This window comes from Orbicella faveolata, unplaced genomic scaffold (genome assembly GCF_042242905.1).
Source record: "Orbicella faveolata isolate gen_17 unplaced genomic scaffold, um_ofav_v1 contig_4, whole genome shotgun sequence".
NCBI classification, from domain to species: Eukaryota; Metazoa; Cnidaria; class Anthozoa; order Scleractinia; family Merulinidae; genus Orbicella; species Orbicella faveolata.
In genome coordinates, this window is record NW_028301569.1 from 8,396,298 (window position 1) to 8,413,466 (window position 17,169).

Genomic DNA, 17,169 nt, shown 5'->3' on the forward strand with positions numbered 1-17,169 from the left:
CTAAATTCATAATTCTCCTTCTTAAAATAATTTTGAAACTCTCCCATAAAGAAAGTGAAATAGGGGGATTCCCAAATCTTAAGCTTTTTAATATAAAATCATTAAATATACAGATTGCTAATATCACTGATTACACCTCACCACCCCCCTCTAGAGAACATTTTTGTACTTAGCCTCCCTCCCTTAAAAAAGCCGGTTTTTGACTGCTAATGGCAAGCCACGTGTAGTATTGTTAAAATGCGTATGAAACCGCTAAGTCCTCGAGAATCAGCTAAATTGATCTCCTATAAGAGTAAGGACGTTTCTATATGCCGAAAAGGCGTAGAGGAAGCGTCTAAGATCCTTTTCGACTGCTTCAAATCGAAGAAATACAGTTTTAAGATATGGAAATCACACGAATTGCACCCGAGCGAAATGACGAAGGAGACTGTAGACTGGATTGTTGTATTGGATACGTTAAACTTTTCTTTTTGGACCGATGAAGATATCGAGCCGTGGACGGTACGCTACGAAGGAAAGGATTACACAGGTTACTGGGCCCTTTGTGCCTCCATAAACAGAGCTCTTAAGGTATGAAGAAAGTAACTTTGAACAGTCTTAACTCTTATTAGTATGTTGTGTCAGGAAGAACATTGCGTCATCACAATTTTGTACATGTGAGTAGTAGGAGTAGTAGAGTAGGACTTTATTGAAGTGTCAAGGTCACTTGTTGTGTGTTAGTTATCTTTGCTTTTCTCTGTTCAAGCAGTTTAAGGCCTGGGTCAGAAGTGTAAAGTAGAATTGTGGTTGGGCAGCTGTATCTCTTTTCAGTATAAATACTAGCGTTCTATCATGAATGCTGTTCTCGGATTGGCTACGCTACTCACTATCTATTTAATAAATAGATACCATATGCATGTTGCCGTGCATCTGTTCAGTAATAGATCACAGATGACATCAAAATGTGGTAAGAATAAATAAGTGGCACACAAGGCGATAGCTGAGTGTGTCACTGATGTTCTTACCACATTTTGACGTCTTCTGTGATCTATTACTGAACAGATGCACGGCAACATGGAATCTTTTTGTTTTATGTAATAATGAAACAAACCACTTCAGATAAAGATCTTTTTATTTCAAAATCTTTCAACATAACTCAAAAGCTGGCATTTGCCCACTTTGCCAAACATGAAAAAAGCCATTTGACATGATCTATTATCTATACAAAATGAAGCAATCTCACTGGTTGCTATGTGTAGCAAAGAATTGTGATTGGTCCAGGAAAATCATGCTACTGTCAAACTTCAGTCGAAAATCGCTTCTCGTGGATTGAAAACTTACAGCAAAAGCAGAATTGAACTGAGAGATCTAGAAATGTTAAAGAAAGTGCCAAAACGTCAAGGCAGTTTTTGTCATTAGAGCAGCCCTGTGAGCCAAAAAGCTTGGATGTTGTCTTGAATATTGGAGCTGGGATACAGTTGGCCGTGAGCTGGTAGTGAGCTCTACTTTTCTCGCTACTGTGCCCTGAAACGGACTGGAACTTTCGCGTTGGAAAACAAGGTTAAACTTAAGGTTATGTGGTTATTCATCAAACTGATGATGTTTTGATGTTATTTCCTGGAATCGAACTGTGTCAACAATTGTGAGACTGACAAAAGTTGAATTTTTTAAATAAATTAATGACATAAACACTTTGCTTATTGGTTATGTTAAATTTGAGACAAAGCAATGGTTTCTTACCTTAAAGTAATTTCAACACCAATTTTGTGTTTGGTTTAGTCTTGCTCGACTGCACTGACTGAGACTGCTCGAGTATTTTTGCACGACTGAAAATATTGATGGATTATACTAAAACAATTAGATTATTTGTTCTCAATTTCTATGCATGATAGTTGACTCAGGCTGTGCCCTCATCAACTATCACATGATAGAAATCTCGAGCTCATAGTCTTTTGTCTATTATAATCCATGAAATATTTTTGCTCGCGCATGATTGGGCTAAAGATGTCATGAGAATATTCCCCAGTTTTCAAAACTGCATGTGTTGCAAAAAATATTTGAAGGATAATAAACACAATAGCCACTATTTGGTGCAAAAATAGGCACGGATATTTGTCCTTGGACATTATTTGTTCCTTGAAGCTCACAGTTTTCTTTGAGCTACACTCTCAGAAAGCTGTTTGCTTCTCAGAACAGATGATGTCTGCGGACAAATAGCCTCCATTTGGTGCAATAATAGGCATGGATGTTTGTCCTTGGACATTATCCATTCCTTGGAGCTCACAGTTTTCCTCAAACTACGATCTTGGAATGCTGTTTGCTTCTCGGAACAGATAATGTCTGCGGACAAATACCTGGGCATATTTTCGTGCAAAATGGAGGCCATTGTTTGCTTATAATTATTTGCTTCTCCAAGCTGAAATTTTCCCTGATTATAAAACTCAGTGCCCTGCCTTGCCTGAACATATTATTTTGATCACGTGACCTGTCACGTGATCATTTTCTTAAATTTGGTTAATCGGCAAAATGATGGCAAAATTTAATTGTATTGATCAATAAATGAGCATTTCCAATGCAAATTTAAATTATCTACCTTCCAACGTTTGGAATGATCTCCCTTGATTTGGTTTTAGAAGATATAAATGATCAAAGGTCAAATTTTGTTGAAAAAAAACGACCTTTGACCCTATAACATTTTTTTGCAAAAAGAGGGACGGTCATTTGGCCAAACATGAGAGGAAAAGCGTTATTGTTGGATGATTACTGAAAAGCTCCACCAATTCCTCTAAACAGCATGTGACACATCACATGACCTGTCAGAAGTACCAATTCTACCTTTAAATGTTGAGGATGTTAAAACCAAACTGTGTGCTAGGTTTGGTTTCACTGTCATTTATGTCATCAGAAATATAACTAATAAATTATTTTTACCAGTAAAAGTCTTTGACCCAGGCCTTAAAGTGCTTGAGTGTACAAGGGTTGTTATGGAAGACACTGGGTACTATAAAACCTTTCTTAAGGCACTTGTCGTTTGGCCTTTCAAGAGGAATGTTCCTCTCAATTTCAACAAAACTGCTTTCTCTTCCCTTCCCTCCTATTTCTTCTCTTTTCAGAAATTCTATTAATCACCTTTTTTTTCAACCTGCAATGGTCTTTACAAACCTTTTTTACCTGGGACACTTCCCCTTTTGATGACATCAGAAAGGGTATAGTTCTGGCAGGTCTTCCATCTTTAACAGGGTAGTGTGTCAAAGGGGGGTAAAAAATGTATTTTATTGGTCTGTGAATGTATAGTTAACAAGTAAATCCAGTGAGGCTTAGGGTTTTTCGGTTTCCCTTATATGTTAGCTTTAGAAAATGTCCCTATGATAATATGCGTGCTGATTGGTTTAAAATCTTGTTTCTATAACTCAATGGAAACACAGAACTAGCACAAGCTGTTGATGTAATGATGGTGCAAGCAAAGGGAATTTACATTTTGATGATCAAAGTAAACAAGTTGTTTTTTTTTTGTTACAAAATTTTCTAAAAGAAATAGAGAACGTGTTCTCTGTGTTTCTCTTGAGTCATAGAGACACTTGTGGAAGTTTGGGAGAACTAAAAAAAAACTGTGGAGACACTCGCCTGTTGACTTGTGTACCCAGAGCATTTCTCGTTCTCCCAAACTTCTACTCGTGTTTCTTTAGCTCAATAGAAACATGGTTCATGTTTTCTGTTTCTTAAATATAGGTATGAGTGGTCAAAGGGTATCCTTTATTTTGGCAAATACTGGCCAGTGAGGTACACAAATTAAAGGGATTTTCCTGTGTTTTCCCTTATTAAAAAGTGGAATTTGAAGCAGCCCTGTAAATGTTTATGCAAATTGAAACCATTCATGACTACATGAGTTTACAAATAAGAGATGTGAACTGAATTAAGAGGTCTGAAAAAGGGTATTAAATTTTAGATCAGATCTGAAACCGCACAGCCCAGTCATTTTATTGTGTGCAAGCAAAGTATGAAGATGATATTGATAAGCTATTCCAGGCACTCGGCTGGCAAAAACTTAGTCATCAAAGGCTAGTAACCACCTCTGTTATAATGTTCAAAACTTTACATGCATTGACCCCTGAATATCTACAATCTTGATTCGCATCTAGAAATGATGTTCCTGCGTATCGACTGAGGAATATAACAGCCCCGCAGCCTGTCTCATGAACTCCGGTGTACAGTTTCTTTTAAGCAAATTTAAACTTAAACTGTGCCATTACAGCTTTGAATGAGACACGGCATCCTTGAAAAGCAGCTTTAGTGATATGATAGGTTTTTATTTCCTATAATACTGTATTAATTACTAGTAAGTTTATAATGGTAATTGAACTGAGTGGAGTGCAATTTGGTCTGAAATCATACGCGTGATTTCAAAATCGAACGAGCGTGCAGCACGAGTTTGATTTGAAATCACAAGTATGATTTCAGACCAAAATTGCACGACCCGAAGTTCAATTGCCACTTTATTAGATCCATTTTGAAATCGCACAATTTTTTTTAGATTTTTGATGTATTGTTCCAGTAGCCGGTTTGTTAAAAAAAGCGGAACTGGAAAAGCCTTTACGTCTCATTTAGTATGCAAAATGATGTCATGTGACGAAAACTCATTCGAGCATGACAAAGAAACAAGCAGTTCTGAAGTCAGAACGAAAATAGTCAACTTCAGGTATAAAAGTTCAATTCTCGTCGCCTGAATCAATTATGGAAGGCCTTCCTTTCTTCTGTGGTTGAGGCTGAGACTTTTCATTGTCTTTGGAGAAGGAATTTGAAGGTGCATATCCTGTGTAATTCTGTGATCAATTTCTTTTGAGTTGTGAAATTCCCTCGAATGTACGATGCCCAGTGGATAGTACGTTTTTTTCCCTTTTAAATACTGTTCAATGGCATGATTTTAAGGGAGTCCAGCTCGTTATCATCTCCGTTTCTTTTTGTAACCTCAGCATAGGACTCAGTACTCAGCACCTCGTCAAGTTCTTGCGGCGCCATTTGTTTTAAGATATTTCCAAGATGGCGGGACTGGCACGGGCTTCCTAAGACGTTCGTTCATTCACTATTTTGTGTAGTGTGGCGTATTTTGACTGTTTATTCACAGCGACAGAGTTGAGCTCTTTTGTTGCTTTGTTTGAAACTACCGGAAACCTGGAAACATCTACCTTCTTGAGATGGCTCTCAATTTGTTGTTGTGTGGTTTTCGTTTGTTTATGTTTTACTGGACTCGGTATCATACAGATCTTGAGCAGATGTTCAAGAAAAATCACCAAAATATTCGTCAAAATGGACACTGAAAGTTGGAAGTTTCCATTAAAGTAGGTCTTCAGCCTGAGGGAGCTCATAATCATCATTCAGAAACTGTAATTAATTAAATTCGTCAATTTTTTTGGAAAAAAACTACTATAACAACAAAGTTTTGGCAATAGTAGTTGCAAAATTCTCCACACAATGGCTTTTTGCCTTTCATTTTCCTGAAATTTTATTGATTATTTTAAACCAATCTTGAAATCTGATTGGTTGTTTTGTTTTACTGTCCCATTCTCATTAGCTGAGAAAAAGATGGGATTTAGAGCAAAAATAGTGCGATTCGTGAATAAATTGCACCACTGAGAGCCAATCAGATTGCAAGGATAACCAGTGATTTCAAAATGGATTTAATAAAGTTAGGAAGACTTAGGCATTATGCTATTATCATAATAAAGTTGTCAACTCAACTCAACTCAGGTTTTAAGGTGTCCCCTATTTTGTTATACATAGTTGTAGGTGTCTCCTATTAGCAGAGGGGGAGCATTCTAGACACATCTATAATAAATTTATTTTATTGCTTCTATTTCTGATGTAAAATGAAATATCTTGGTCTTAAATAGAACAAGCTTTTATGGAAGCATGCCCGACACCCCCATAAAAGAACTTAAGTATGCTGACTGAGCAGGGGAGTCAGGGAGTTATGAAGTACCACCCATCTCAGGAACCTCTTTTTTTAATTCCACAAGGGTTAAAACTAACCTGGTAGTTTATTTGTGTTGTCAGGAGGGAATCCCCATCACGACACCATCATATTATGCTAACATCACCAAAACTCAGTGTCAGCACATCTTCAGATCAGAAACACCAACTGAAATACCTCTTCTGGAAGGAAGGACAAGCAATTTAAATGAAGTTGGCAAAGTGCTAGTGAAGGACTACAAGAACTCATTTGTAAATGTGCTGTCACAATGTGACCACAGTGCAGATAAGCTTCTTGGCCTAATCACAAGCACCTTCAAATGTTTTCAAGACGAGTCAGAATTTGATGGTAAAAAAGTGTCTTTTTACAAGCGTGCACAGATTTTGGTTTCTGACATCTGGGCTTGCTTTGAAGGGGAATCCCTGGGGAAGTTCACTGATATTACTTGCCTGACCATGTTTGCTGATTACAAAGTGCCGCAGTCGCTGTTGCATTTGGGAATCTTGAAATATACTGACAAATTGATGCAAAGGTTACAAAGTGGAGAGATCATTCCTGCTGGTGACAGATTAGAATTGGAGATCAGAGGAAATTCTATCTGGGCTGTGGAGCTAATTTACCAAGAAGTGAAAGCAAAGGCAAAGATCGATGCAGAATTCAGTTTGTTGTCACCTGAGAAACTAAGTTTGATTATAAATTCTGTTATCATTGATTTTTACTTGTGGGACTTTGCCAAAGAAAAGTTGGAAGGGTCAACTAACTTGCCATGTCATAAAACAAGAACCATATTTTATTGATAGTATGGCCTTTTATATGTTGAATTTAAATGTCCTTAAATCTGGTTAGCCTGCATTGCAGGTGTAAAACTGGGACATAGACAGGAGAGAGGCAACTGAAGGGAATTCACCGTTCGAGTTTCCCCGTCATGTTTTTCAGTTCTGATCCCCTACCTTCTCCCTTTTAGACTCCTGCCATGTGGGCTAAATGTTATTGTATAAACTAAGACTTGTAGGCGTTGCAAAGATGAAGAGTTAAACTGTACATGTATATGACAGATATTCTGTTATTTGCTTGATGGAACTAGTCAGGCTGTGACATCAAAACAAGAAGGTAGGTCTACATATCTTTCATAAATGTGTACAATTTTGACCCAAAAATGGAATAATGCTTGATTACCTAATTCCTAGCATATTTCACTTATTTTTTCATTTGTTTGGTTCATTCTGTTCTTGTTTTAGCATCAAAGCCTGCCTAGTCCCAGTATTTAACCCCCCATGGTTTCTGGCTTAACCGGAAGTGAAATTTCTTGTTTTTAGACGGCTAAAATGTGGTGAAGAAAACAACAGTATTTTTGTTTTCTGGTTTCCATATAACGATCTTGTGTAGATTCCATAAAAATTATAAATTAAAAAAATATATGTCATGTACAATTTAAGTTCTGCAGACATTACTCTCTCAGAACTTATAACCTACATGGTTGTTGACATTTGTGTTACTTTCTTTTGTATTCTTCTGGTGGTATTTTATACGAGTTTTAATTGAAAAAGAGTCAGCAAGTCTGATGTCATTTTTCCAAGCCAGCGTTGATCGTTTTTCATTTTGTCAAATGAAAATGAAATCTGTTCTGGATGTATTCTATGATCATGCAGTTGCTGATTGTAGCACATTGTAGGACAGATAAAAAGGTTTATGTTGAAACCCACTGTAATAAGCAGAGGCCTCATTGTTTGTTAATAAATAAGAGGTTATAAGTGATGGTTATTTAACAATACTGGAACTTTACTCTTGTTTTCAACATTTTATTTATTTATTTATTTAAACATTTGAAATATGGCTGCTATACTTTAATAATAATGTCAACCCCATGTTAAATATTTTTGTGTGCAATATCAAAGCATTCTCAGCTTACATTTAGATAACATCGTGAAAGACAGTGGAACCTCACCTTACAGCTACCATGTTAATATGACCAGCTCATTATTGTGGCCACTTTATTCTGGCCAGAATAAAAGCTCAGTTAGTCATTTTTGTATTTTAAGAACTTTTTTAATACAACCAACCCATTAACACAGCCGTATAAATTATTTTAGGCCCGTAGGTGACCAGACTAACAGGGTTCCACTGTATGCAGAACCTGTTATAAATTGAGCATATATATAAAAGTTCAAACCATAAGTTTTTTTTTTACTTTAGGAATAACAAAGCATGTTTTCTCAGAAATTTCCTGTTTTGCAACCTCTAATGTTAAAATATCGGATTTCACACATCTGACTTAGCAGATAAATAATTATGATCTTCAGGCCTTCGTGGCCTGAAGGGAAAAGATATGCCTTGATATCAAGATGAAAAATAAACACAATAAGGCAATAATAATATTGGTAAATCACAACAGCTTTTTCCAAATCAATCTAATACCTGTCTAAACAGTGTTAATACCATTCTGTACAATACATGAAAATATACAAAGCAGGTTTTTTTTTATTAGACCAATCTTTTGTTTAATTTCCTAACAAGTTGTACTTATTTTTCCTTTGTTAAATTAAATAAACTGTGTTTTAGTTTTGGTCATGACTTAACAAACCCTGGGATTGTCACAATTTCTGTCATACCCTGATGATCAATGTCGTCCAATTTCTCCCAACAACACAAACACCTTTAAGTTAACAGGTGGTAAGAGTAAAAAAAATTATCAAGTTTGGAATGTTTTATGTAACTGATGCACCAAGAAATTCTCATAACTAGCATGAACATAAATGTATAACAATCTGTAAGGAGAATTCAGAATTTGACCAGAAAAGAACAAAAATGGCCTTAAGTGTACATGTAGCTCTTGCTGATTTTCAAAAAGCACCATTTCTAGGAGGCCAAACGGTAACAAAAACTATTTTATTGCTTATTAGCATACGCATAGCCTGAAATGTCAGTCCTCTCCCACCCTCAGCATTACCCCGGGCTGACGGCTGGCATTTCAAATGTCAGTCAGTGACTAGTTAGTATTGGCACTAAAATTTATCGAACAAGTTTAAATCCGTGACCAGTATCATATACTGCTGGAGGGAACCAACGCATCTTCAGTCGACGACAGCCACGTGTAAGCCAGTCAAAGACACTGAGCACATTTGTGTTGCATGGCAAATGAGTGAAAATCTTTGTTATTGGTTTGATAAATCTAGGGAAGTTTTGTTCCACGTGCTGAGCTATATCTTCCACTGTTGGTTCATGGAACTTAAAACAACACCATTCTCTTGAAACACCATAAACTGGTTTCACTTTCATGCTGTTCTTGTCCCAGAAGTCTCCAGGCTTGCCGCTGACAGCAGTAGTGTTGAAATCATCCCACATTTTGGTAAATTCACCCAAAGGAAATGAATTCCCTAGCTCAGCGTCAAATGTGGCAGTCAGCTTTCCAGTTTGGATTGCTATAAAGTCTTTTTCAACTTTCCAAATATTGTCCACCCATTTATCTGAATGAGCAGTATCTAGAAACAACAAAAGTCTGGCCCCTGTTGTCGCATTTGTGTTCCTCCACCACTTCAAGATGCTATCAAATGAGAGGGTTTTGTCTTCTGTAAGGGCCCAGTCTCCATTGCTTATCACATGGCCACTGTAGTACAGAATGTAAGTGTCATAATGTAAGCCTGGAAGAACACGCTGCTCAAAAAATGACGTGATTTTCTTTTCAATGTAGTCAGCCGAAATGCCACTTGTTGAGAAGTCTGTGCCAAAGTTGTGAATCATGTGACTGGAAAAAAATCTTGACACAATAGTTATTAGTTCCATTGCTTTAGTGTTGACAGCTTGGAATGCATTCTCAGCAAGAATCACAACATCGCCAGTTGGACTGTACTTGTGGGCAGGTGCGACCACGGCATAACCAATGGCTGTTCCCCCAACAGATTTACCAAGCTTGGCCAGGATGTCATACATGAGAAGTTCAACTGGAAGAATGGCCAAGAGCATTCCAATGAATACAGGGTTGGTTTCTTGCCATCCTGAAGCTATGACAAGAAATGTCGACAGCAGCGTATATAGCGTGACAATCTGCGACACCAGGCAGAAATGACGGAGCCCTTTGGATGCCATTACCTCTGACATGCTGTTGTCACTAAATTCTCCTCTTGCTTTCAAGACATTGGAACATTCCTCGAGTTTTCCAACAAATCCCCAGCAAGTTACAATAAACATAAAATGAAACCACACCCATGGTATGGACAAAAACACAAATATGGGTAATCTGTAGACTGGCAAGTCAGGTTCTTTGATAAGCTGAGTACTGAATGCATAAAACATTGCTTCCAGAACTAATACTGCAAGAATTTGCAATCTGTGAATGCACCGTCCTTGGAAGATAAACTTTTTCCAGGTTTCCAAAAGCGACAACCTGGAGAAATAAATATCAACCAGTGATTCAAAGGAAAGGTGGACAATGAAAGCTGATAAAATGTACGGATTGTAGTTGACATCACTGGCAGGAAAGAAGTAGACACTTCCAAAAAAACACAAACAAATGGCACCCAGGAGAGAAATGCTAGACTTCATATGAAAAGCCATTAAGTGCATAGTTACTGCAAGGATTATTGTTACCATGCTACCAAAATGCAGCGTTCCCGTTGCGCCTGAGAGAAATCCTAGTAGGAACAAGCACTCTTCAAGAGTAAGGAATATCGACTCGTATTCTGACGAGGAACATGTTCGTTGAACCAAAACCTTGAGACAATGTACACCAGTGCTCGCCATAATAAGAATGTCAGTGACATCTAAGTCGTGCAAAGAATCGATTAAATGGTCGAATGCGATCTCCGTGAAGGATAACACACTGAAGAGAACACCCATCCAAAGATGAATAAATCCGCGTCCAAAATCTCTGTACCCGTACAAATAGCTCACGATTGAAATCAATACTGCAAAGGCTACCGCAATGGCGAGAAAATGAATGCTTCCATCTGTAGTATGATGCAGCCAGCGCTCTCTGATGCCATTTGCAGCTCCGGCGAAGAAAAGGAGAAAGCAAAGGGCAGACAAATACTGCGAAAGCTTGCTTGAGACTGTCGGCAGCATGTTGAACGTAGCAAACATTTAAAATTTGAAGAAAAATCACATCCGTTGCAAATGATGCTTTCTCTTTTAAGATTGTGTAGGGCCTTCGAGTTTGATCCTGCCCCTTAGGCTCTATACGTGCAACTCGCCGTTCCTTCCTGAAATCTGGTGTGGTCAAAGCTGAAACACACTTATTCAAATCAAATGGTTCCTATTTTTGACGTTTGCTTTGACACGTTGAGCGTCCGCCATTTTTAATTATATCACTTCTGACTGCGCACGTTTTAGTAACCAGTGACTGCTGTACATTTCCTGTCATTTTGCAGCTCATGTTCCAAGATGGCGGATGGTTTGGGCGATCAACAAAAACTTTCAGATATCGTGAAAGGATTGCACGGCAGACTAAGAAAACAACTAAGAGAAGGTTAGAAATTAATTTTTTTAATTTATCAACTAACACTAAGATGCGGAAATGGTTATCCCTGCACGAAATAAGAAGCGTTAAAAACGCTGAACAAACAGCATGGCTAGCCAGGACATTTCACTGATCATACTACTAACTACGCACTGATGTATTAGCAATAAGATTATGAGCTCGAGATTTCTATCGCGTGGCGCTCTCGTCAACTATCACGCGATAGAAATCGAGAGCGAATAATCTAATTGTTTTAGTATAAATCTACTAGTCGTTCAAAACTTTATCTAAATCCTCTTCACAGACACTTCAAAAACGCCAAGAAGCGGCCGTCATTTTGTTGACAAGCACACACCGCTACGCTACTCACTATCTATCATAGAATAGATAGTGGGTAGCGTAGCCAATCAGAGAACGGCATTCGTGATAGAACACTAGTAGATTTAAACTAATGTCTGATAGAATGTCATGGTTTGATTATTCTGCGTTTCAAGAAGAGGAAGAAGAAGAAGATTCCCGACAAAAGTTTTAAAATTAAAAAATCTGGCTGATGCAAAGTAGTTAAATGCCATAAAGACAGAAATTCATGGTTGTTGGCCCTTTTACCAACCCCACCCCCTCCCGCCACCACCACTCCTCTGTCTGTCATAATCTTTGGCATGAACCAAATTACGTAAGCTGGCTTATAGATGACTCCTTTGGCACAGAACTTGAGAACCCTTGGGGTAAGGCTTCCTGAAAGTCATTCAGTTTTTGCTGAATAGCTACTTCCAGTGTAAATTTGAGCTCCTCTACCTCATGCCATTTGCACCATCACAGACATCTTTCTCTTTGCAAGCTCCGCCTTAGTAGATCAACTTGTGGCTAAATTAACCTTAGCATTGGGGTATCTTGCATGTGGGTGTACATGAAAAGCAGCCCACCACTCTCTCACCCCTCGCCCTACCCCCCTCCCACTCCCCCTTTGTGTATGCACTTAAAAGGCACATTGACTCCTGAATTGTCTGAGACTGGATTTTCACAGTGCTACTCCGACTCTACTTGGGAGGAAAAATAGGTTCATGTGGAGTGTTAGGGTAACTTGATATGGGATAAAATGCCGGGGCTTGGGGAGAGTGGTCATCTGCAGTAGCCTACAGTGTTACAACCCATCTAGCATTAGTCCTAACTAGCTGTTTTATGCTATGGAGATCTGGATAAGCTGATGCTCCAATGGTGGGTTCACTATCACCCAAGTTTACCCTTTTAAAATTCCTAAGTAAAGTGAAGCCTTGGAGCCGACTGGCTCATAGCTACCGGAGCTTATCCTGGTTTCCATAGCATGAAGCGGCTAGGAATATTTCTACTCCCCCCTGGATGGGATGCTAGTCCATCGCAGGGTTACCCCCAGCATTAAGTTTGCTGGTACCCATTTATACACCTGGGTGGAGAGAGGCACTGTGAGAGTAAAGTGTCTTGCCCAAGAACACAACACAGTGTCCCCAGCCCCCCAGGGGAGGGGTACTCCCTTATATGGGCTATATAGGTGTGTGCAGCCCCTAAGGGTATGGTTTTTCAGCTGTTTTGGTCATAAATAGGGTATCGATTTTAGCTTATTTTGGCCATTTTGGTCATATATAGGGTATGGTTTTTGCACTCTAGCCTTGATATGGGTATGTTTTTAAAAAGAGGCCACTTTTTCGTCATTATCGAAAAGAAAATCAACAAAAGCCCTTCACAAATTATGTTTACAGTAATTAAACATTGGTCTGAACTAGGGGACTTATTATAACACGGCTCTGAAACAGGGTTTTGATTTAAGGGTTAGGTCATAAATATGGTTTCAAATTTTTGGTCAGGTTATAAATAGGGTAGGGAATATCGCAGATTTTGGTCATAAATAGGGTAAGGGATTTGGGAAGCGGGCTGCACACCCCCATCCGATTTTTCTGGGAGTAGCCCCCCTCCCGGGCCCCAGCTAGGGCTCGAACCTGGACCGCTCAATCTAGGGATGAGCACACTGACCATGAGGCCACTGCGCCTCCACTTTTTAAAATTCCTATACCCCATCTAAAATTATTATTATTATTTGTTCTCTACTGTCTGCTTCTCCTGAAGCTAATGGTGACCACAAAAAAGTCTGGGAGAACCACTGCAATGACAAGGAAACCCTGGAGGAGTATGCTTCAGCCATGCGTAAGCTGGCCGTCAATCACTGGACGAAACAGGCCCCTGAAGGGAGGGTTGAGTGGTGTTACAAGGCGGCAATTGAATTCTTTAAAGGGGAAGGACTGAAAAAGTTAATGGAGAAACAGAGGAGGAAGAGGCAGTTTTCTGGAGATGTGAGAGAGTGTTGCTGTTGCTTTGTTACAGAAAAGACTAAGATTTGTTCAACTACAGTGTAGGTACATTTTGTTTGTCCAGTGAACAGTCTGTTATCCCAAAATGATAACCTTTGTCCCAAAAGTTTGAGCTAACATCTTTTCCTGATGAATCTACCACCAGATATCCGGCAGTCAGTGAAAAACTTTTACTTCTTGATGTTGGAAGCTGTTTTGATCCATTTTCCCCGTATGAAGATGTTTATTCAGTTGCTATAGACCTTCAGCCGGCAGAGAAAGTAAGTTAAACTTGAAAATCACACTACGAGGGGTTGAGACTGGTTTTCACTAGCGCATAAATATAAACATAAGCCGATATACGCAGACACTCTAAGATGTTGGTACCTTCTTCGATTCACGCCAGAGCATCAAGCATAGCCTGTGTATATCCGGCTGTACACAGGCTAATCAAGCACTTCTTGTTTTGGCATTTAACGGTTGCAGTCAAAGATCTCTCTTCCAGAAGAAACGTTAATGTTGCTGTGATCCTCGGTGGACTAACTCCAGTTTTGTAGCCCTTGGATAGGTCATCAATAAGCCGTTTAAAGCGAAGGTCTGTGCGCAGTATGAAGCTTGGATGGTGAAAGGCCCGTTTACCTACACGCCTTCCGGAAAGAAGCGGGCGCCCAGCAGAGGTCAGTGGCGGATCAAGGGGAGGCCCGGGGGGCCCGGCCCCCTCTTATTTTGGGTAAAAAAAATCGCAGAAGGAAGAAAAGCTGGCTGTGGAAGTACTCTCCCAGCTCAAACTCTGGATCCGCCACTGGAGGTGGATCGATCGAGCACGGAATGAAATCCCAGCAGCGCTGATTTCCATATCCTTCACATCCTGTGGTATCACTAATGCTATTGGCATTACGGAAGCAGAAGATGCAGAAGACGCAATTGACTACGAGTTCGAGACGGAAAGCGAAGCCGAGGGAAACGAAGGTTCTTTTCTGAACCACAAATCTGAAAAAGTCAATGACCAGGAATATTTGTTTTATGTTTACGGTATTTAGAGTACTTGAGTCCTTTGACAGGTTTAATCATCAGGGAAATTTGGCAAATTTTATTTTTTGTGGCGCGACCATACTCGGCTATAAGACGCACCCCGAGTTTAGAACAAATTTCGATTGAACAGGCATATTTTCACAAAAACGCTGCGCCGAAAAAATACAGTAGTTAGCAACACCTTGCCGAGTCTGTGTATGTTGTCTATACTTATGCTAGTGTGCTTGTGACAATTAGTTAAGGGTTGATATTAGATATTTGAACGTATTGCACTTTTTCTTTTATCTGCACAGATGGTATATGAATGTGACTTTCTAAATCTGGAAATTCAAGATGTGCCACACTCACAGCAAGACTTACACTCTGATTGTGGGGGTGATGTAACAGAGACAAAATATTCCAAACTTCAGTACTTGTCAAATGAACGCTCTAGACTTGTCACGAGCCTTGAAGAAGGCAGGATAATGCAACAGGGAAGTACTGTAACTTCACATCCAAATGATGAACATGAAACAAACTCATATAAGTCAAACTTAGCGGATTCTCCTCATATAGACAGAACAAAGATTGTATACTTGGAGAGCTTTTTAACAGAAGGAAAACAAGTCAAGATTTTACCATCTGGACTGTTCCATGTTGTTGTATTTTCTCTTCTGCTGTCCTATTTTCCTTCTGCTGAACAAAGATGGAACTGTTGCCGTAAAGCTCATCAACTCTTACGCCCTAATGGGCTCTTATTGATAATAACACCCGACTCAAGCCACCAGAATAAGAACGCGGCCATGATGAAATCATGGAAGGCTGGGATTGAGTCTTTAGGATTTGTGCGATGGAAATATCAGAAACAAACTCATCTTCATTGCATGGCTTTTCGTAAGGTGGCTCCGTGCCACTCCTGTAACCGTAGCAACGGTAACGCTGAAATGATGTACATCCCGCAAGATTTCCAAGAGGAAGAAGATGGTGGCTCTTGTGTGAGTTGGCAAAGAGAGGATGACGAATCGGTAGTAATGGAGTGTTTTAGCGGACTTCCGGATTTATAATTCTAGCTGCTGTGAGCTGATTGTGCTCTTTTCCTTCCTCTGTTCAGCTAGCTTGAAACAACCCCTGGGGCCCGTTTCTCGAAAGCCCCCAAAACTTTTCGGGCCCGTAAAGCCATTCTCAGTTCATCCGTATCTAAAAACGGAGAAGTGTATACCCCTGAAACTTCTTGTATGAAGGAAACCTATGTTCATGTTAAGAAAATGTGAATAAAACAGCTCTGTAATCGTACGGTTCGAGATTTTACTATGGCTTTCCGGGCCCGAAAAGTTTCCGGGGCTTTCGAGAAACAGGGCCCTGGGGGGACCTCCATATAAAAAGGACGGGAGTGCTTGTCGTAAGGTACCTTTTAGGGGTTAAAAACGCGGTTTTCGTACCTCTAAGGGTGTTTAGCCTCAAAAGGTCCACAGCGGGAGCTTTTGTGGTGCTATTAAGCCGAAAAAATATGACAGGAGATAGTTGAAAATCAACTGATTTTTAACTTCGTCTCAGAATTGGTGCCTCTTAGGGGAAAAAAAATTTCAAGCCACGCCCATAAAACAGGATCTTGGTACCTCTTAGGGGTTCTTTTCAAAATTATCCGACGAGCAGCCCCGTCCTTTTTTTTTATGGGAGTGCCCCCCGGGGAAACATCTTTACTTTCTTTGAACTCTTGCCTGTTGCATTGGTTCGCATGTCAAGCTCTGTACATCGGGTAGCCGGGATATGAGTATCAGTTGACGACAAATTCCGATCTCCAACACTGGATTGAGCCGCAATCTTCTTCCTGAAGTAACTAAGCAACCAATCAAACCGTGATGACGTGACATACCTTCGTAGCACTCTCGTATGCTCGTTCTATTCTTTGATTGAAGAATAAAGATCCGAAACCGTAGGAATACTGAAACGAAGATTTAACAAAAACTGCAATTCTTCTCCTGACTTTTGTATCACGTGCGCGTTTTACAAGGAAGCGTTAACACCCGAAGAATTGAGCTTGTAGATAGAGAAGAAAGACTATGTGGCAAAATGTTGTCGTTAAAATCACAAAAGATTCAGCAAGTCATCTCTTGTAGTTGTTGCTCCTTATCGGTACACATGCTAGGTGTCATTAGGCGAGCAACGTTGACTAGAACGGTTTTCAATGGAGCGTCGTTCTCAGAAACTGCCCCTGATTTTGTATATACAGACATTAAACACGTGTTGAAATTGTTGCGCGCAAAGTTGTGGAAGTGGAACGTTTCTGCGATATTGCGCGTGACAACTTAAGGGATGGCAGATAATGAAATTTAGCCATTACTTGCAATGATAGATGGTGGACACATTTAAATCGTTGCACTCAGTGTTGTACGCGTAGATTTCGAGATATTGCGCGCAACAGCTTTAGGAATGGACACATG

General features: G+C 39.6%; 3 protein-coding genes across 3 annotated transcripts; 2 read left to right on the forward strand and 1 right to left on the reverse strand.

Annotated features, from left to right (window-relative positions):
• The first annotated feature begins 174 nt into the window (after positions 1-174).
• Positions 175-8,527, forward strand: LOC110063005 (queuosine 5'-phosphate N-glycosylase/hydrolase-like). The gene is made up of 2 exons (XM_020769959.2): positions 175-570; positions 6,031-8,527. Exons 1-2 carry the CDS (start codon positions 238-240, stop codon positions 6,742-6,744), a joined length of 1,047 nt encoding a protein of 348 aa, XP_020625618.2. The 5' UTR covers positions 175-237; the 3' UTR covers positions 6,745-8,527.
• Positions 7,726-11,023, reverse strand: LOC110048728 (transmembrane protein 168-like). Its single transcript, XM_020754505.2, has one exon. The coding sequence runs from the start codon at positions 11,021-11,023 to the stop codon at positions 8,957-8,959; it is 2,067 nt and encodes a 688-aa protein (XP_020610164.2). The 3' UTR covers positions 7,726-8,956.
• Positions 11,024-11,254: 231 nt separating this feature from the next.
• LOC149101326 (S-adenosylmethionine sensor upstream of mTORC1-like) lies at positions 11,255-17,109 on the forward strand. Its single transcript, XM_089275964.1, has 4 exons — positions 11,255-11,408; positions 13,497-13,779; positions 13,884-13,998; positions 15,043-17,109. The coding sequence occupies exons 1-4, from the start codon at positions 11,324-11,326 to the stop codon at positions 15,790-15,792; spliced, it is 1,233 nt and encodes a 410-aa protein (XP_089132090.1). The 5' UTR covers positions 11,255-11,323; the 3' UTR covers positions 15,793-17,109.
• The last annotated feature ends 60 nt before the right edge of the window (positions 17,110-17,169 follow it).